Source organism: Numida meleagris, chromosome 5, assembly GCF_002078875.1.
Source record: "Numida meleagris isolate 19003 breed g44 Domestic line chromosome 5, NumMel1.0, whole genome shotgun sequence".
NCBI lineage: Eukaryota > Metazoa > Chordata > Aves > Galliformes > Numididae > Numida > Numida meleagris.
Genome location: NC_034413.1, coordinates 7,104,168 through 7,126,478, shown reverse-complemented (window position 1 = coordinate 7,126,478; position 22,311 = coordinate 7,104,168). Strand labels below are relative to the sequence as shown.

The 22,311-nt window shown below is 37.5% G+C and overlaps 1 protein-coding gene across 4 annotated transcripts in view; it reads left to right on the top strand.

The window, feature by feature from the left end:
* Window positions 1-22,311, top strand: part of ATRNL1 (attractin like 1) — a 432,638-nt gene that overhangs the window by 333,380 nt on the left and 76,947 nt on the right. The window contains exon 28 of one of the 4 annotated variants that reach the window (XM_021399848.1): window positions 13,085-14,967. The exons of the other annotated variants lie outside the window; for them this stretch is intronic. Within the exon in view, the coding sequence (XP_021255523.1) occupies window positions 13,085-13,144 (60 nt within the window). The 3' untranslated portion in view covers window positions 13,145-14,967. Of the gene's footprint in view, window positions 1-13,084; window positions 14,968-22,311 lie in introns of those variants that run through there. 4 annotated transcript variants of the gene reach the window in all.

Genomic DNA, 22,311 nt, shown 5'->3' with positions numbered 1-22,311 from the left:
AATTTGGTTTTGGACTTCAGTACTAGCAAAATAGCGAAGAGACTTTTTTGTGGATCAGTATCTTATAAATAGATATGGAAGTTCTACACATCCTTATTTCAGTCACAGATGATCCTTTGGATCTGTAAGTATATTCTTTTGATGAATGCTTTTCACCTCTTTTCACTTTTTTTGGGGGGGTGGGGATCTGTTTTAAATAATAAATCAACTTGAATTGTGATAAATTTAAGGGCTGCTTACATTTGTTTTGCCTCTTGAGGTAGTCTCAAAACATTATGTTTTAATTGGTACTTGAAGATTTTGATTTAATACCCTTTTAAAAGGTATTTAATAAAGCTAATTGCAAAGTATGTTTTCTATATATATCAATTTTTAGAATCTGCAAACTGTTGCAAGGACATAATCTGTCTACAACTCATACATCTGTTACGTGGTTTATAGATGTAAATGATGCAGATTACAGTGAACTGTAATCACATAGTATTAGTTTTCTGTGATAATGTAGCTGCATATTTGTACTTGAGTGGTGCTAACTGAATTTCAGTGAATTTTTGAACTCGGAAGGCGAGGGTCTTTCCATAAAAGTATTAAGCTGCTTCTAGCTTACAACTTCCTAGGAGCTGTTAGGAGATCAATGGTTTGCATTGTTTTTCAAAGGCTCCAAGTCAATGGATTTTCTTAACTTGCAGCTTTCTACTTAGCACACACATTCCTGGATTATCTAGTCCTAGACTCTTCATTCTGAGATAAAAGTATTCACAACATGTGAAACAAAGAATACAGGACATACTGTATTCAGCAGCCTGTTTCTGCTGAATGGTCGATGACGACTGATGTACCAAGACTGGAGGAAGTATGCTCAAACAGACCTGAGCTCATTACAATTTCAGAAATAAATTGTTTCGTAAACTCTGTTAGCAATAACTGGCTTATGCTTCACTGATTTATATAGTCTGAATGGTTCCATTTCTAATTCTGAGTATATTACAAATTCTGTGGTAGAACTGGCTAATGTGATTTGCAAGCCTCTTAAAACTTAGTTCATTTCAAGTAGATGAAAATGTTTTGCAGGTTACACAGATCTCTACACCCTTTTTTTTTTTTTATGATTACTCTGTCTGTTACATGAAAATACTTAGCTATTTATTTTTTAACAGAAGTTAATAAATTTAAATATGTACTTGTTATAAAACTGTTGTATTCAAAGCAGAAATAGTGAGCAACAGTAGATGTCTAATGTTGTTTACTATTGAAATATATGTATTAGAGAAAACACTATAAAGGGAAACCTAACTGACGATTAGCTACGGTATGATGTTTTACTAGCCTATGGCAGTAAGGGGTCCAGTGAAGTCTGACTTAAGAAGTAGAATACCAGAGTAAAATTTTTCAGTTAGCAATGCCTCTTGTAGAATGTAGAACTTTTTGTTGTCTGAACTCTTGTCTCCATGGTCACTGTGTATACCCTGGATAAGAATATTCTCAGTTCACAACTGTCACCAAATAACCTGAAAAGACTTCAGAAACTGGAAGGGTAGTTATGGGTGAACTGAGCATACATGTCCAACCCAATGTTTTTGTTGCCCTCTTTTTTGTTTTAATAAAAAAATAAATTAAATATATTATCTTTCTATATATATAAGTAACAAAATTATTTTATATTGTATATGTAGCCCAAGAAAATTCCTCTTCACTGTGTGGCCCAGGCAAGCCAAATGGTTGGACACTCACAAACCTGCAACCCTCCAAACAGAGCAACTTTGCATCACTCTGCTTATGACCCAGCCTGCAATATCTTATTCAGCATCTGGACACCAACACTGACCAGATGTGCTGAGATGAAGTGTAGTAAATGCTTCCAAGTGTGGTATAATTACTAACATGTATGATCTAAGAGACCCCACAGTCTGTCTTGGCTGATTGGCCAGGAGCAACATTACTGCATCTTTCCTAATGTTCTTGAAAGCTTACAGAGTCAAGTCTACTACTGGAGCGGTAGGGAAGCATTTGTTATTAACCACGCTGCCAGTGGGAAGAACAGTGGTGTCTGTAAAATACAGACTAAGTACACTTGCTAAATCTTCTGTTAGTAATCAATGGCAAAACTGCATTATAGGCTGTTAATTATTTACAGAAGAATTTAAATTTGCAATCTTATTAGATGATACTTCTAACAAAAAGTCAAGCCATTGGAAATTCAGTGCTAAAATGAGTTATTACAAATAAATTAACTCTCTGAAATTAAATTAGGTGATAAACAGTCCTTTTTTCTCCTGTAAATTGGCATTCATGACAACTAGTTCTAATATGCACCTGAACCCATTATTCTTGGCACTTTATGAAGTGACTATAGCAATTTGTATTGACAGACTTATTGAATATAACTTCTCAACATGAACCAACTAATCAATTAGTTAATCGTAGTGTTACTCAAGTTTGTTTTTGTTGCTCTATCATTCAGAAAATTAACTTTTAACCTTGTTTTTGATCAACGCCACTTGACCATTTTAGTTTACATTGGCTTCTTTATTAAATTTAGACTAATTAAATAAGTGAGCATTAAAGATTTCTGAATTACTAGCAAATTTAAATTTATACATGCTAATTTCAAAAATACACAACAAATCCTAACTACACTGTGTTTACCATTGTAAATTATTTCAGAAAAGGTTGCCTATACATTCCTTCATGAAGGCTAGGTAGGTGCATGTAGAAAGAGCTAACCACTTCTGGAAAATATTGAGGTAGCAATCATCAAAAAAGTTTTGATGAATATCACTATAAAAACATAGTCTTTCAAGTCACTCTATTAAGTATTGGCACCTTCTTCACAGTTAAATAAGACTTTTAAAGCTGAAATTAAAAATGAGTGTATCCATCCTACCACCTGGTCATTCTGGACAAATGCTGCAAGTATGTGGCTTCCACTGACTACAGTGGATCTGCAGAGGATGCCAAAATTTATTGCTTTAGAGAATCCTTTAAGTCAAGACTTCCCTTTAGTGCAAGGGTCTGCTTGTCTGTCTGTCACTGCAGTAACAACCTACACTTTTTTATTTTACTCTATCATAACTGATTAATTAATCAATTAAAACTGTATGTTCAATTGAATGTATTTTTATGTCAATAAATATTTAAGTCCTGGTGAAGAGACCTACTCTGCCAACATAAGCACAGCATTCCTATTACAAATTAGAAGAATGGCCTTAATCACCTCTATTTGAAGAAACAGGTAACACTGAAACTTGAAGTAGAATGTATAAAATGCAAATTAATCTGATAATATTGACAACTGTATTCAACAACTCACACACATAGGCAAATTTTTTGAAATGTAAATTTAGATAGTATTTTATCTGTCCTTTGAAAACATGCATGACTTCCTTTTCTTGGCTTAGTTTGGTAGAATAAAGGCTGTCAGTCATACAGTGTCTTTAGATCTTATTTGCCACGTGACAGTTTTAATAGAATAAGGATAAATTGGAATTCCATTAATATATTAATTTGTCAAGAAACTGTATTTACTGCTTTGCAAAGATATTAGAAGTGTTTTTTTAGATATTTAGTTTTTCTGAAATATTGAAGGATATGAGCAAAGCTATCCTCTCTGTGGGGGTATCCCAAAGACTGTTGTGATAGGAGAACTTTACTGCCATGGACTAGAACAGCAATAACCATTTTCTAAAAGAATGAGATCCTTTTCTTTTTTCCTTTTCTCTTTCATATCTGTCTTTCTTGTACTTCTTCAGTGGTCTCATTGTCACTGAATATTTTCTGGTTCTTTTTTTTTTCTTTAAAGATTGGCTTGAAGATGAAAAAATAAAATGAGAAATGAATATATTTGTATTCTGCGGAATGAAGTCATAGGGATGCAGAATTAGATTCTGTCTGGGCTTTCAGATGCCTAAAACCAGCAATGGCAAAAAGTATCAGGACAAAATTAATCTAACAGTTCAAATGTGTTTTGTTTCCTTTTCTCTGTGCACAATCAACACTTGATTTTGAGCAGCCCCTTCCTGACAGCTACTATCAAAACACCTTTTCTACTTAAAAACAAACAAACAAAAAAAAACCTTTGAACACAAAGGGTTTATCTAAACAGTTTATCATCAATATGAGATGGTAATTAATTGTATCAATACAATATTAGCCAATAGAGAGTGTCATTATCCATTTTTTAAAAAGTCACTACAACTTCTGGGGTAAAAAATATCACTTTTTGAGGTGATAAAACATCCAAAAATCAGCAGGGGAGAGAGGGAAGAGGATTGATCCGGATGGTGGTTGTCACTCCCCTCTGGTGACCCTGCATTCCAAAGAGTCAGTGGAGTAGAACATTCAAGAAACTGGACACATATGTAGTGCTGCTGGTTTGTGTAACTGCTGGAAATTGACAAGGACTTGGTGGGCCAATGGGTGGCATCGCAGTTCATGGACAAAGCTGAGTGTTGCACAAATTGCTCTGGGTTTCGCAGTAAGAGAAGGTTGTGGATCTGGCTATGTAGTTGAATGAGTGTTGGTATGAGTGCTGCTCCAAAAGTAATGCTTCCTATTTTACTATATTGGCCCATGACATCAAAAGTGGATGTTGGTGGTATGGCAGTAGAGGTTGAAACTTCCTGCAAATATTCTGTTACATGTTGTTGCTGTGCAACAGGTGGCAGCAGAGGGGCAGTCTGACAAAACTGCATCTGACATGGAAGTGCATATGAAGCAAAAGTGTGTCACTGAATTCCTCCATGTGGAAAAAAAGGCACCCACTGATATTCATCGATGCTTGCTGAATGTTTATGGAAACCAAACAGTGAATGTGAGCACAGTGAAGTGGTGGGTGGTGCATTTCAGCAGTGATTGACAGTGATGGGAAAGACAAGCCACATTTTAGACAACCATGCAGATTTTTCTACAAGCTCTGCATGCAGGTTCTTGTTCATCGTTGGTGAAATTGCATAGCTAATGGTGGTGACTGTGCTGGAAAATACTGTTTTGTAGCTGAGAATTTGCTCTGTCAAAGAGCGTTATTGTGCTCTTTACATTTGTTGTAGTTTCTATGGAATAGGAGGCATTGGAATCATAGAATGGCTTGGGTTGGAAGGGACAGATAGCTGTGTTATCTTAGAAGGAATCCCACAATCATCGTCTCTTTATTTTTTGCTAACCTACCTCAGAAACAAATAAGGATTATCTCAACATCACCTCCACTAGTAATTACTAGATTCAGTGAGAGATGCTGGACATCTGAGAGATGCTGGCACTGGAACAGGTTGCCGAGAGACGTGGTGAATGACACATCCCTGGAGACTTTCAAGGCAAGGCTGGACCAGGCCCTGGGCAACCTGATCTAGCTGTTGTGTCCCTGTTCATTGCAGGGGAGTTGGACTAGATGACCTTTAAAGGTCCCTTCCAACTCTAAGGATTCTATGATTCCATGATCTTATCAATATATTTCTGAGATGTTGAGGTAGAGGCATTTTTTAATTTTTCTATTGAATTATGCGATCTGAATTACAAATTCAACTAAAGGGACACAGGAAGTCTAGCACTACTACAAAATTTCTGATGTGTATGCGTATTTATTACCAGACCTTTTTTAACAGAGAAGAACTAGGATGCAGTAAATCAGTTTAGATACCAGAGAAATTGATTGTGATGCTCAATTTTACTATAATAGTCTAATCTAAAACACTCAGCCCTTTCTAGCTCTTCTGTACTTTTCCAAAATTGTTCCTAACAAGAACAATCTTCAAAAATGGGGCATTTGAGACAAGTTAATGATGCTATAGCTACTCAAGATAACCATTGTCTAGGAATAGCGTTTGCTGCCTAAGCAGAAGGCAGGATACGGTGAATAGATGAATAGTATCTAAGTTCTGTAGCAACGCAAAGAGATTTTAAAGGAAAGATGCGTTAGCCATTAAAAGAGCTGTACAGTTAGACAAAACCATTGGTTTTAAAAAAAAAAGCCTTTCTTTGTAGGGGCAAAAAAAAAAAAAAAAGAAATGCAATTTGAAATACAGGAAAACCTAGTTTTAAAGTTCATTTCTAATATATTTTATACTAAGCTAAAATCCAGGAATTGGGATTTTCATTCTTTTGGCATAGTGGTTTTCAACATTTTTTTTTATATTTGTTTCAATTCTTATCCACTAAGTTTGTTCAAAAACAGTCTCATTACCCTACTTCTCTCTCTCTCCCCTCTAAATTTTCATGCAGTTAACTGCTTACCTTTTAATGATCAATTCTAGAGGTATAGTTCTGTATTGAAATATGTATCTTAACTTGCTGTGTTTGATTTGCCATATTGATAAGTCTACTCTAAATGTGACCATTAGCAATTTCCCTGTAATTTCATAAGAAGATTAAACAACATCAGGAGATGAGACAGTTTCAGGCTTTAAATTAGTGTCTCAGGGGAGGTTTGTGTGTGCAAGCTGCACACAAACAAGATTTCTCTACTTAAGAAAAATGATATATTTTTTTCCACAGTCCACTTCTGTTGTCATCGCTCTAATCACTACAGTTTAACTGCATCTTGAGTTCTTCCTGTTGGGGAAAAGAAACATATCTGAGTATGGAGAGACGGGTTTAATGTTTTTTATTTAAAAACAAACAGACACCCATAACCCACTCCAAGCCAAAAATCAACTTTCAGTCTTGGAATGAATAGCCATAACTTGAAAAAAGCAATTGTTGGGAACTTATAACACAGTATTCCCTTGTGACACAATTTTCACCTAACCCAATTCCAGCTCTCGAATGAAAAGGTGCATCTCTGAGATGTTCTTTGGCACAACTTTTCTTATTAATTTCCAAGTCTTGCTCTTCCTTTGGAGGAGGAAGCAGCAGTTTCAGAATCTGTCCAAGCCTCTCTTGCTGGCAAAGAGGTATGCTGACTTCATTAGTGACAACCATTAGAACACTGAGTGCTGTTTACTCCAGAAGCTCTTGGCCTTCAAGACTGTATATGTATTTCTAGCTTATTAGGTAAAATGGAGAGGACTGGGGAAAGACACTATGTATTGCATGCACGGTATTTGAAATGCCTACAAAGCTGCAAATCTTGCTCCCATTTACTGTTCACAAACAAATTAGTCTGCCCAAATAGAGCAATCTATGGAACAAGGGGGGTAGTAATTATCTGATTAAAAGTGATTTTAAGGAAAAATACTATTCCAAAGTGAATGAAGTCTGTTTACCTTTTTCTCAATGATGGGTCAAATAGCAACCCACAAGTAAAGCACAGGTTTATTTCCACTGAGTCACAGTATCCCAGGTGACAACTCTACCTCCTAGAATAGCTGGCACTGGAAGCAATCAGATTAGTGACTACACAAAGTATGATATAAAAATTATAGTTACAGTGGTAGATTGTGTTACTAAAACCATATAACATGATAAAGAAATCTAGGTTTTCTACTCTTAATTGTACTGCTGTGTTCAAGCTCTTATTGACCCCTCTCCCCCCCCACACAACCCCAACTGTTACTTCCTGGTGTTATGCTCATGAGCAAACCTGTCTGACCAGATTTAAATGGTAGGTGATTAAGTCTGCAATACCTCCTCTATTCACATAACCTTGCTTTATTTAGTCTTCTTGGTTTTAAATCAGGATTAGAATTGGACTCCAGGTTTTCAACTGACTAAATGAAGAATGATTTCCTCCCACAAGTGTGCCATGCAAGCATTTACTATTTTTTAACAATAACATTGTCAGGCTATAGGAATACTTTCTCCCTCATTTATATTGTGTTGTCTGACTTCTTGTTGGCACGCCACCATAATTAATCATGCATAACTACATCTAATTGATGACAAAAAGCTGTGGTGCTCTTTTCTTTTGTTAACCAGGGGAAATTATCTGTAAATAAACTCACTCTTCTGAATTTCTTTACCTTCAATCGTCACTTGTATATGTTTTTTTTATTTAAAAAAAAAAAGTTTCAAGAAAAGGCTGATTCTCTCCTTGCCCCCACACCCCCTGTTGAGTGCACACATGCAACAGTGTCCTCTGTCATCCTCTAATAGTCATTCATTGACAAACAATAATAAGTAGTGAATCAAGTCTTCCTACATAAGCTATCCCCAAAAAGGTAAGGTTCAACTCTACTCTCAGGTTAATTTCTTATAATTAAAAGACATTTCACAGTTTAGAGGAGAAATCCTGTGTGTAATGCTGAAATAGTTGGGCTGCAGGTGCTACAATTCCACTACGACCAAGGTCAGAACGTAACTCAAAGGTTAGAAATCCCCATAGGGGAGAGCAGGACAAGCCCTAGCAACTTTCTTGGTAAGAGGCCTTCAAGTGACCGCCTGTCCTTGTATTTTTGACAAACATTTCATCTGAGTATCAAGACTTGAGTTCGTATGTCTTTATACTAACACTCTTTCTAATCTAGAGCCATTTACTAGAAAGGTTGTGGGGTTTTTGTTTTCAATATTCTAACAAAAACTTGTATCAAACAAGCTTTGATGACAGTTAAGGAAAATGTAGTTCTTCCATCATGTAGTTTCCTTGTAAACAATCATCTTCTTAACAGATTTGCTTGCTTATAAATTTGTTTCATTTTCAACCAAATATCTAAAAAAATAATAATGGTGTGAGCAGATAATTGTAACTCTAATGTCATTCATATCATTCCTAACTGTACCTGCGTAAGATTTGGCAGCTTTCCCCCTTTAAAATCAGTGTTTCTCCTTACTCATTTTGGTGCTGTGTGAAGATAAGGAGCTGAAAAAAGTACATATAAAGAAAAGCTTAGGCTTCAGAAAAGTTGGATGTTATTAGAGGTGGGTACTATCTGAGAAGAGGTCTCTTAAAAATAAAAGAATGTTATTCTATGTCCTGGGCTTTGTATAGGGCAAAATATCAAAGTCCTAAAAAAAAAGTACTGCAGCAGAAATGTTAGATTTTAATGAAAGTGCTGGGAAGCTCTGACTGACACTTGGAAGATTATTGCAGATATGCCAGACTCTTACAATCACTGCCAGTCAGTCTGTGACCTGCTCAGATGCTAAGCAGAGTAATGAACACAACTGAACATCCATCCTTGAGATGAAGACAGTAAATTCAGGAGTGGGATGTAATCTAGTGGGTGAATGTGGTATTTCTGTACTTCTCAAATAAAATTGAGCAATATAATCTGACTACAAGTAAGATCTATGCCCCTATTCCCACAATAGCAGATGAACACACAAAGGCTTTTTATGGCTAGTACGCTTAGTTGGACTATTCTAAAATCTTTATATCAATCAACAGGCAAGTGTGTCCTTTAACTGTACGCGGTGAAGAGTCTAAGGCAGAGTACTAGGTCTGCTGTAAAATATTTGTAGTCTCTGTATCTGCTGAAATAAAGCTTACTATATGTCCCTTTAACAAAGAGAGCTCTGGAGTGTTTAAATTAATTGGTGCTAATTATACAAGAACGGTAGTAGGACTCCCACTATCAACCTGGTTACTGTACTCTCGCATGCTTTCCCTCACTCCTCTCCCTGCACCTTTCTGCCACCGAGACTGACGCGTCGTAATGCATCTGCTGTGAGTCACGGTGTGAGCACAGAGAGCAGAAGTGTCTGGAAATCCAGTCACACAAACTAAGAGAATAATGTCACTTTCCTTTGCGGTATTATGACATCTTGTGAAAAAATAATCAAAGCCTCTTCCTGCAGCAGCGCTCTTAAAGAAAGATGACAATAGGCAAATGTCCCATTGCAGAAAGTGCTGGAGTCAAAGCAGGGCCCTAGAGCAGGACAATTATTTCAATTATCTGGAATTCATGATGAAAAACAGCAGCAGCTTTCAGGAAATATGCATGAGTCTGGCAATTGCTTGATCAGTTATGACAGTCACTGCCAAATATCTTGTCCCTTTGGGTTTTTCAAGGGAAAGGCCTGGAACAGGTGGATTATTTTAGTTACCTATGCAGCATCACAGGAGAGCACTGTGGCTCTCCAGAGATCAAACAGGCCACCAACTGCTTGATTAAGTATGACATCACTGGCAAATATCACAAGGCTATAAGAAATCACAGTAGAGACAGCAAGAGAGTGCATAGAGCAGATGGATTGTTTCAATTATTTGGGCCCCTTGATGAATAAGAACTTCAACTGCCATCAGCAGATCCCGTGGCAGGCAAGCAATAACTGCATTGCTATGACATCACTTTAAGATCTGATATGGCTTAAGCATTTCAACAGCTGCAAAGCTTAGATTTGTCTTGGCATTGACTTGACCCACAGCTAGCTTTAGTGCTGAGAACTGAGCACTGAGAAAATTGTTTGTGAATGCTTCTAAGCACTTCATGGTATTCCACAGTTTTTCACCACTGCAGAGAAAACACTGAACCAGCACCAGGTTCACTCCTTGACAATGTTCTTGTATTGCATTTTTCAGGAGGAGTCAGCAGGAGAGAGATAAGATCTGCTTACCGTCAGGTGCCAGGACAGACCACAATATCTTAGAGCTGTTCATAGATCTGGGAAGGCCTGAGCATCCAGAAAATGATCCCTAATTATAGAATATGTGAGGTTCAATATCTGATAGGCCTGAAATTTTTCACCTGCGAGGTCGCTCCCATTTTGCCTTCAGTCGGTCAGCTGCAGTCTATAGGTTATCTGCCTTAATTTTTTTATTTTACACTTCTTGTGATGACAAAACAAGTTTGATGTCAACATTTACAAGAAGGTAAGTGATACCTTAAGTCACTATCCCCTTTCAGCTAGAATTATTTATTGACTAGAGTACAGAAATCTAGTTTACACATACAAAAAAAGCTAAAGAATAGAGGACACTTCAAAGAATTACTAAACTTTGAAGCCTAGAGTTTTGTACAAGCCAAATCCCATCCAGGTCTTATCAGATTTAAAGTCGGATCTGCTTTCATCAAGCCTTGAAGGCAGAAGAGAGTCAATAGGAAACTTCTCTTTGAGCCATATATGCCCTGTTAACATCTTTTAAAAAGTTGATGTTATGAAGGATTTGATTTTTGCCCCCCTCATTGTCTTTAAATTCACCTCAGCACAAAACCGATAGAGGAGTATTTCCTCTAAGTAATTTACCCAGTTATGGGAGCATAGGTGGGGGCAGGGAGGTGTCATTTATGTTGGAAAGCAAACAAGAAACTCTCTGCAGTCATTTTAATCCTTTCTACTCTTAAACTGAAAATAAATAGAACCATAGAAGAATCAGGGAGATAATTTAACTATATTAATTCTAGAATGCATGAAACAGAAATTAAAAAAAAAAATCTGGAAGCTGAGTTATAAAACAACACCAAAAACTGCAACCCTTTTCCTTCCGAATCGCATCACTTTAAGGTCCGTTAAGGACGGTATTGATTTATTCCATCTCAGAAAAAACTAATCCTCATTAGTATCCTTTACCTGATCTGTCCATTTCCTACAACGGGGACAACCACTTCTAAAGTGAGATCAAGAAATGGCTTTTGAGAGGAAGAACTATCTCAGACTGAGGAGAAAAGCTGATGTTTTCCTCTGTTTCTCCCTGACCAGAAATCTGCAAACTGCCAAGCGTTTGTCACTTCTGGTCATTTCCATCCAAAATTGAGTAGAAACTATAGGAAATATTACTCTCTGTGTTTACAACTTCAGGATAATGAGTGATGCTTTTATAACATTCATGTGACTGTTTGAAAGCAGCTGTCCTTTTTTCTTTCCTTTCTCTAATCTTCAAACCATCCAGTCAGTACTGCTCGCCCTGTGCAGTTTAAGTTAGGCATGCTGCTGTTGTGCACTTTCATTCAGATCAGGTTATGTCTGTCCCTAAAAAGCTGTGAGTCTGAATACTAACAGTTTCACTGTTAGCTTAAAAAATCATAATACTATAAATTATTAGGGTTGAATTATAGCCTTTCTCATCTGTGATTCACTAAGCTGAGACAGGATCATGTTTCATGCTTGTCTTCTGTCCATCAGACCTTGAAACTTCCTTTTGAGGTGTTTATTAAAAAAAAACAAAAAAAGACATTTATTTCAGAAGCAGCAGTTATAGTAGCAATAAAATTATTTCATTTATTTGTAATGAAATAACAAGAATTGGCAGCCCTGCTTGCAGAGAAGGATTTGCATTGTGGTTTTCTTTCTAAGTGATGCTGAAGATCCGCTTCCTTCTAGTTTTTCTATGCTGTACTGTTAGAGCGAGGCAGGATTACCCCCTTGTTCCAGAAATAGTTCATCTGAATCAGATGTTTGGCAGGATGGTGAAATGGCAGGTCGGAAGGGGAGGGAGGCCAAGAGCTGGTAGAGACTGGGGAGGTGGAAATAGCTTAGGGTGATGCAGAAGGAGAAAGATGAAGACTAAAATCAGTGGGACTTCTGGAGAAGGGTAGGTATTGCAGGGAGAGGCTACCTGAAGAGTGAAAGGAAATAAGGTATTTGGACAGATGGAAGAAAGGAATAAGTAAATGTTTAGCTCAGGGAGGGTTGGGGAGAAGGGGATGAAATGAGCAAAGAAAGAATGGGAAGACTTTACTTAGAGAAATGTGGAATGGAAGAAAGTGTAAGCAAGCTAGGTGTAGAATACTGGTGGGTGAATATGACACTTTTTTTTGTGCATGTAATCACTGACTGCAATTGGAGAGTTTTTTACTTCATGTTGTAAATTCTCAGGCACCATAACTGTCTTTTTATCTCACTGAGGAAAGAGTGCTTGTATCTTGTTATAAAACAACTTAAGTGGATACAGGAACCTCCTCATATTCTAGATTTCTATGTTCAAAATCTTTTATAGTACGGTAGCATGTATGTAGGGTCATATTTCATAATTTTTAGCACATGAAAAAACACTAGCTATGCATTTTTTAAACTACACTGCCAGCACAACAAAAATATTGTGTTCATTTGTGTGGCTTTCCAGAAAGTCCGTTTCATCTTGGAAGGCTTTATATCTAATACACTGACCAAAATCCAAAACTGTAGAAGTGATTCAGTGTGCCGTGGTTTTAACTGAAATAAGTAATTTACCATTTTGCACCTTTGATACAATGCTCTCATACAGTGGTCCTAAAGATAAAGCCATTGAAGATTGTATTTGAAGGAATGAAGATAGTTTTTATCGGTGTTCTTTTAGGATCAACCACAAGGACCGAATAATGCTCCCAAAGAAATACATTTGGATGAAGATGACTGAACATGCAGATCCAAAGGCCCTTTTAGGATACGGTGAACCTTTGGCCTTGGATGAAGAACATTCTTGGATGAAAGAACTCCAGCTGAAAGACAAAGTCTTTGCCTTTTCCCTTGAGACTTGCAGAGATATGAAAGAGATAAAGGAAACAAAGATTTGCAGCTGAATTCTTGCAGGGTGCAGTTCTAGTGGCTGACAGGCACCCAGCCAGCCTGCCTCATTACTGTGGAATGTCACATGCTTACACCCCTTACTGTTCTCCTGCAACTCCCAAAAATCCTCACATGCATTTTGACTATTTTTTTCTGCTTTCTAGTTGCAAATTACATTTAATTGCATAGTTTCTGTATTAAAATTTGTTCCTTTAGGACTTAAGTATATCATGTGTAGCTAAGAAAGTAAATGCAGAAAATACATACTGTACTTGGTTCATAAGATTATCATACTTATACCTGCAGCTGAGGAAGTAATTAAGTAATAATCTTGTTTTTCTTTAATGGCTTGCCTAAAGTGAAAATACCAATAGTTCATTGAGTCAATGAATTGACATTCAGAATGTGGTCAGCCATAGCTACCTGGTCATTTGAATGGATTTTCTACTCTAATATATTGAACTATGTTAAACTGATATGAATACATCTAGGGACTTTGTAAATTTCCATACAAAATATTCAATATACTTGAAACTTGATTATACATTCGACTATTTTACTTTTTGAAGTGACCTTATTTTCTCTTTTTATTATAAAATGCAGCTCTTCTAGACAGTTTTTGTTTAGATTCTTAGAGTATGATTTGATTTCATTAATAGTGTTTGTTAGAGTTGACCTTCAAATTATGTCTGATACCTAACATGTTAGTACCTGACAGATTTTCTTAATTAAGAATGTGTCTGAAAACAAAGTCTACACACAGAAAAATGCTGTACCAGAGTTAAAGGGCTTTACTCTCCCTGCATCCTCTCTCCACAGAGGGAGACCTAATTACTTTTACTGTCATAGAAGAAGATAGGATTCTATAATTTTGTTTGTATATCAACTCACATGCTATAGCAACTTTCATGCCAGCTAGGAATGTGTAGTAAGTATGTTAGAATCCAGGCATCTATGGTATCTCTGCTTTAAAGTGCAATCACCAGTCAGACTTCTCAAGGGGCAAATCTGAATAGTAGCAACTGTTTTAACAAACCATCACCAACAAGAAAGCATTTGCCAGCAGGGTAGCCTAGGTAAGCCCGTCTTTATCAGATGAGGACATATTAGTCTACTTGTTTCAAAAGTCCTCTGTAACTTCTTGATTTTTTTTCTTCAACAGCTATGTCTTATTGCCCAGCCACCCCTGTTTAAAAACACTTCTAGAAGCTGTCTTCAGCTAAGCAGTAGACTTTTCTCTTAAACTTTAACTTTTGACTTGAAGAACTGGGAGACAATAACCAATCTTTGATCAATGATTTCGCTTGCTTGTCTTCTCTGCTCACATCTCTATTTTGTCCCCTACCCCTCTTCTCTGGCCTTAACTGGTCGTAAAAAATGTGCATGACTATTGGAAGTGTCTTTTGCTGCAGGGTCTCTGTATGGGCTGATTAATACAAAGTAATTCATATTGAGATGCATATGTATGTTTGTATGTGCAAGATATTAACTTTACTTGCATTGAGCCTATTGGAATATGGATGTACACAAAGAAAGCTATGACTAAAATTTCAGATATCTAGATACTGGACAACTAAATTTCATTGTTTACTCTTGAGCATTGATGAACTGATGCTGATTTGTTACTTCCCTAATAAAAGAAACCTTTTTGAATATTTATGGCAAAGAGGCCTGGGCAATTTTTCTGTAAGGAGACAAAAGCCAAAAGACATGGCTGTGTCTTGACCTAAGCAATGTATTTCTGCAGTGGTGTATGGGTGGGACTGGACAAGTGATCATGTTCAAAACCATGGGTCAGCTTGGAATAGCAATGTGACTTAATTTTCCCTCTCTCCCTTTGCCACTGTTAAGATTGACCAGCATTGCTAATTTTACTTGTTTCTCCCATGTAATATTGTATTTCTGTGTTGTTGCACTGTCCTCAGCAAGAATGAGTCTACATCTGTTTCAGGGTCGGCTGCAATTGCAGAGCCATTTTGTTTTCCTTGTGTCTGTTCTGAGCATTTTGTTGAAGGTATAATACAGCACACTGGTCTACATGGGTATGTTTTTGGTCCAGCTTCATGCTTTGTTCTAGTGCTAGAGCTCCTATGTTCTGTCAAAGGTCTGTTGCTGCATCCAAAAGATGAATAATAATCTCAGGATTAGACCAGAAGATGTTTCCTTTTTCTTGTGTTTTCCAGGAATTCCTGAAACACATTTTTTTCCCCTGGTGTTAAGCATCAGCAACACCATGTTGATAAATATTCATTGTTTGTCAGCTGGCAAAATGCTGTGTGTATTCATCTCCTTGGTCACTAGCATGGCTTCCTCTAACTTTGATAGAAATTCACCATGCTTATCTACTAACACTCTAATTGCTTAACTAAAAATGCTGTGAATCTATGTTATAACTGTGAAAGAACTTTAGAGGCGTAATTTGTCGTTTTAAAGCTGCATATGGGAAGGGTTTGCCCTTGTGCATGTGTGTAGAAGTTCTTCAATCATCCCTATAAGGTATATCTCTGAGTAGGAAGGATGTGGGGAAACTTGACTTTAGTTGGGTCCTGTTTTTTTTTCTTTGGAGAAGTGGGGGGGGACTGTTAAGGGCTCTTTGTCTTTGAATCTGACCCACAATGCTTGACCTTGAAGATTCTTTTGCCTTAGGATTTAAGGTGGAAGAATTCAGTTTTATTTTTGAGGCAAGACACAAACATCTTTTGTTTAAAAACATTGAGACAGTCTTAAATTCATATGGGGGCTTTCTTTTAACTTCTGGTTTATTCTGTTTCATTTTCTTTGTCATAGAGGCTGACAGACGCTGCACACAGAGTAGATGCTTGGTATTGGGGATTCATTTATCATGGAGACAAAACATAACAAGGTCCTGAGGCTGAAAGTCAGAGAATTTGATCAGGAAAGATGATGCACATTTTAAAAAGCCAAAGTATTTTATTATTGGAATGCATCATTCAGGGAATATGATAGATTTTCCATTAGTGGAAGTCTTTGATCAAAACTGCTTATCTTTCTAAAAGAAGAGCTGCCTCAAGAGCAAGCAACTCAGCCTGATGCAAGAGTTATTGACTGAAGGATTTTGTCCTTTTTTAATGCAGAATGAGTCAGATAGGGGAACCATAGTACCACAAATAGTAGCGGTTATTGTAGAAACCAAGATTAAACTTTAGCCGCAGAGGTTATGCTAAAAGGAAAAAATATGAATGGAGCCTAAAGGGACTCCTCCTTATGCTGCTAGCAGGAGAGAATTTGTATGATACACGCTACAGTTCCATTTGTGCAGACACAGGGTTACCAATATCAATCTCAGTGATGCCTGTTGAGGCAGATGGGCACTTTCCTGCAGGCAGGTGACTATCAAAAAAAATTGCAGCAACTTCGAGCTTCATAGGCCAGAACTGCAACAATTTCACAACCTCACTGTCTGATGTACATAAACATTCAGAAAGGGTCAATGTATGTCAGTGGGTGTCATTTTTTCCACACGGAGGAATTCAGTGACACACCTTTGCTTTATACACACTTCCGCATCAGACGCCATTTTGTTAGGCTGCTCCTCTTCTGCCATCTGTCACATGGCAACAACATGGAACGGAACATTGGTGGGAAGGTTCAACCTCTGCTTGCTTTGTTGTGCCTTTCATGGGCAGCCCACTTTCTTCCAGCCAGAAGGGCACACTTTACATAGATTACAACTTTTCTAGTTGTTTTTCACCTGTCCAGAGATGGTCCAAGGGGCTTTTTGTGCTGTCTGTAGTAATTCCTTTCCACATATGCAGCCATGCAGTAGTCATCAGTCTCCCAGATCTTACTAATCTGCTTTTTCTTCTATTTGATTGTTGTGCATAGACAACTGAACTCGAAAACTTTAGTGCTCAACTGACTGTTACCTTTGTGGAAAATTTATGCTTCAGTGAGAAGTTCCCTACAGTACAAGTATCATGCCTGGTATCACATAGGCCTTTCCTTTGTCTTATCTAATGATTTAACCTTGTCCTTAGATATGTGGGAGCTATTAGTTAAATACATTTGTAATAATTGTTCTTTAGTCCTACATCTTTTCCTTACTCAGAATACTGAATCTGTTTTTTTTGGTTTTTGTTTTTTTTTTTTTTTTAACTTTGTTGTATATTTATTGTGAATACTGCAAATACGGCCATATTTAGACTCATATTGATAAATGTTCTACTTCTGACAGGTGGAGCTATACAGCATTTCTGCTCCTAATAGATGGAGCCGTTATGGCTTGCTAACTACTATTACTATGTGAGGTAGGAGAAAGGAAAGAGAGTGAGTAAAAAGAATCTGCAAAGAATAGTTTTCATTTGGATGTTGAAGAATAGTTTTCTTTCACCACAGTAACAGTTTGAGAACCTCAGAGAGGCTACTTGGTCCTAGATATTTCCTGCAGGGAAAGTATGAACTGTGAAGCAGTATTGACACTGGTACCAAGCACACTAGTTCTCCCTGTTTCATTGTCCCTTTGTTCTGTTTTCCAGCATGCCCGTAGCATGTCCCAGGAAGCTTTGAAGTCAAATTTCTTTGTGGTGTATGAGACCGTGTTGCAGTTCTGAAGATAACTGTGATTCTGCTTTGAAACAAGCCATGCTACCTCCTCATTATGAGAAATGTCACATTTTGGTACTTTCTCCTTTGTATGAACCTTTATATTCTGTTGCTCTTCAATAGTGCTTCAAAAGCATATATGCTTCAGAGCCAAACACTTAGGTTATTTCATACTTCTGCTTTCAAGCAAGGGTGAAATATCATTTTTAAAGGAGCAGAACTAAGGCTTGAATCTTGTGATCTATTTATTTATCTTAGTACTCAGTGCTATCTAGAAACTTGGTATGAGGCTTTCAAGGGCATTCTGGAGTTAAATATGCAAATCTGGGGAAAATCCTACATCCACAGAATTTCTATCTCATTGTTCCTTTGAAAGTTTCTACCAAATTTTCAGATATTGCTCTGGTGATTTCAGCATTAATTTTGAATATTCTGAAGTGAGATGATAAAGGAAGATCTTGTGTTATTTTATGATTTAACTTCTACATACTACTTGCATAGTTGAGATTCCATAAATGTGAATCTCTGAAAAGGAATGAAGTGTTTTTAATAGCCACAAATTCATAGTTTTTCTCCAGAGAACATCATCTTCAAAGTTCTTTGTTAACATTGAAATCAAAATCTTTTCGTGATCCTAATTTTTCCTCCTTTTTCTCTCTCACCTCCCTTCCCTGTCCCCCAGACTTCATTGCCTCGTCACAAGTTATTCACTTTGTATAAGCATCCATAGGAAGAAAAGGGGACAGAAGTGATAGTCAGGTGATAGGCTTCGTTTTGTACCCAGTCGTACAATTTAGTTTTCAGATAACAACAACAAAAAGCCAAACCCAAAATGTAATGTAGGTTGTCAAAAAGCTGGCACTCTAAATACCAGAAAATATTAACATCTATTGTCAAGAAAAATAAAAAGTATGAATCACTCTGTCTCTATGACACATTTCAAAACTGCTATACACAGCACAAATTATAGTGTGTTTGATGGTATCAGAGATAATAGCACTTGAGAGTTTGTCTCGGAGCACCCAGCATTCCTACTAAAAGGGTTCAATTGTCTTGGCTTACAGTATAGCGCTTTAGAGAAAAGATTAAGGTTCTCTGAGGTCATCTTTGCTAAAAATAAAAGCTGATACAGAATTATTGTTAATAACTTCACTTAAAGAAATATAGTTTCATATGCTGTGTATTACATTCTCACTGTAAAACAAATGATATCTACCTGTAAAAAAAGTGATCTATTTCCTTAGTGTCTTACAACGTATTTCCACAGTGTGAGCTTCTTTTTCACCAGTGATATCCTGCACGATCCTACTTTTTAATTCCTTCTATTCTCAAATTCCTCATAGGCAAATCAGGAATATCCCTGTGCTCAGCAGACGAGTGGGTCCTAAACAGAGGAGTTGGAAATATGTCAAGAAAGGCTGAAATATAAAAGACATACTTGTCTGAAAAGCTTATGAGGAATTGCCCTCCTTTAGAAATGCCATCACCTTCAATTTTTTTTTGCGTAGCCCTTAGCTGATGGTTTCCTGTGCTGCAAAGAGATAAGGAAACAGCCTCACTGAGAACTGTAGTAGACGGCTGTCTTCCCCTAAGTGGGCACTTGTAGCCAACATCTTGTTTCATTTCCAGGAAGAACAATGGGAGATGACAAGTACTTTGTCCAGAGTGGATCTTCATGGAAATTCTGGAACAGAACATTATTACTTGGCAACACTGAAGGAAAAAAAAAGAAAGTTGTACAGTCTTGTGTGTTATTGTGAGTTACTTTAAAGAAAAAAAATGGTCATAGAATCATAGAATTGATCAGGTTGGAAAAGACCTTCAAGATCATCAAGTCCAACCGCAACCTAACCGTACTGCTCTAACAACCCACCGCTAAATCATGTCCCTGAGCACCACATCCAAACGGTTTTTAAACACATTCAGGGGTGGTGACTCAACCACCTCCCTGGGGAGCCTGTTCCAGTGCTTAACAACCCTTTCTGTAAAGAATTTTTTCCAGATATCCAACCTAAACCTCCGTTGGCGCAACTTGAGGCCATTTCCCCTTGTCCTGTCACCACTGAGAGGAGACCAACCCCGCTCTCACTGCAATCACCTTTCAGGTATTTGAAGAGAGCAATGAGGTCTCCCCTGAGCCTCCTCTTCCCCAGACTAAACAGCCCCAGTTCCTTTAGTCGCTTCTCACTGGGCATATTCTCCAAGCCCTTCACAAGCCTTGTTGCCCTTCTTTGGACCTGCTCCAGCAACTCAATGTCCTTTGTGTACTGAGGCGCCCAAAACTGAACACCAGTACTCGAGGTGAGGCCTCACCAATGCCAAGTACAGGGGCAGGATTACTTCCCTAGTCCTGCTCACCACACAATTCCTGATACGAGCTAGGATGCCATTGGCCTTCTTGGCCACCTGGGCACACTGCTGGCTCATATTCAGCCGACTGTCCATCAGCACACCAAGGTCCCTTTCTGTCAGGCAGCTTTCCAGCCACTCCTCCCCAAGCCTGTAGAGTTGCCTGGGGTTGTTGTGACCACAGTGCAGGACCCAACACTTGGCCCTATTGAATTATTTCATTTCATCATAAATGAAATAAGAGCAGAATTGGTTTAAATTATTCAATTTTTTAGAGGGATTTGTTTCGGTCTGTTTGACTAAGGTTTTCTGTTGTTTCTCTTTCTTTTTTTCCCATCCAGTTAAATGACCCAATTGTAACTCCTTTAAACTCATAGACTAATCCTTGACTTTCTATCTAATCAACATATCAACAGGGTAAAAATTCTCCCATACTAGTAGGAAAAACACTGTGATATTAATCACCTATTTATTAGATTTATTATTCTTGTGGAAAAATAAAAATAAGAAACTTTCGTTTTTAATTCTGGAATTTGCTTTAACTGCAGATGTGTGAGTAGAAGGATCCCTAGGGAGGGGATCCCTGGCTAGGTAGTGGTTACAAGTTCCATGTGGTTACTGAAATTAGAAATGAAGCAGATACTAAGATAAAGAGGAGAATGTAGAACACCTTAAGATGTGTTTATTAATATATTAATCTAATTGGGGAAAAAAAAATAATTGTAAGTCGGAAGAGAGAACTTAAATACATATAGATTGCCTGACATATGGTATACATCTTTGAAGAGGAAAAGGTCATGGCTGAAGTGTTTTTTAAACAGACCTGTTTTATGTGTCTCTGGGGTTAACTGCAGTGCTAAAAAATACAAGCAAACGTCCTTTGATTACATTCTGTTCAGGTTATCTTCATCGTTACGATGCCCCAGTTGCCTCCAGCAGTTGATTAAGGAATGCAAATACTACACAACTTGTAGTTTGTTCTTATGACCCTGCCCATCTAAAGCAACTGAAAAGAATGGCAAGTTCCTGATTCTGTTCACTTTTGCACTTAAGTCAAGGAGTCAAGGAACCTCCACATACTGTTAGAAGCAGAACTGCAAAGAGTTCAGCTGAGTGTACAGTTACTGCAAATCCTTTTCCCTTACAAACTAGTCAACTTGAAGACATTTGGTATGGATACGATTGAGATGAAATGGGTTGAAATGCAAGTCTTTTCTCTCTCTGATGAGATCTTAGTTATGTTCAGTAAATTCTACTTAAGCTCTTTTCTCCTGTGGAAGAACAGGAGATGAAACTAAGCTTAAGTCCAATGATGTTAAAAGGGTAAATCATGTTTTTCTGAGGGTGAAAAGTGCATGTGTGTATGATGATGCAATATGGTAGAATGACTTCCCAAGACAAATAACATAAGCACTGCTGTTTGAGACAGATGAATAATGTAGGCTGAAAATTATCGTTGAAAATAGAGAGTTTGGATCAAATGAGTGTTAAAAGAACATATCCTGTCTATATAGGTATAATTTCCACCATGATTTTATGGTATTTTTTAAAACTTATTTTCTTCCACGCTGTGAAATTACTTTTGGAGATGCCATTCAGTCTGGCACTGGCGTCAGTGCTCCTCAGTATCTTGTCTGTTTGGGTCACTCTGTGTGAAGACTGTCTGTCATGAAGACAGAGTTTTAGAGTTGTAGGCACAAATGTTTAGTAAGACCATTTCAAAGAGAAGCTTTTGCTGGCAGAAAGCATGTTTGTGCTATCTGCTGATGGCATAGGCAGCATCTTGGGTAACGTAGCCTGAAAATGAAGCTGCTGAGAAATCTTCAAATCAAATGCAGTTGTGTCCAAGAGGAAACCATTTGCATTAGAAATTGCGCTGTAGCTTACTGCACAGGCTTGGCAGCCCCCACTCCCTCTGTTCTCTGTTATCTTGTTAACATTATTATTTGGGAGCCAGAGTCAAACACTTATATTGGTTAACAGTTATGAGTACTTGACACAATGTCAGTAAAATGTGTTGTTGTTGGCTTTTTTATGTAATTAGAATTCTGACAGGAAAGAGAGGAAGAGGCACAAAATGAGAAATTAGTTATTTCCTGTGCCTCT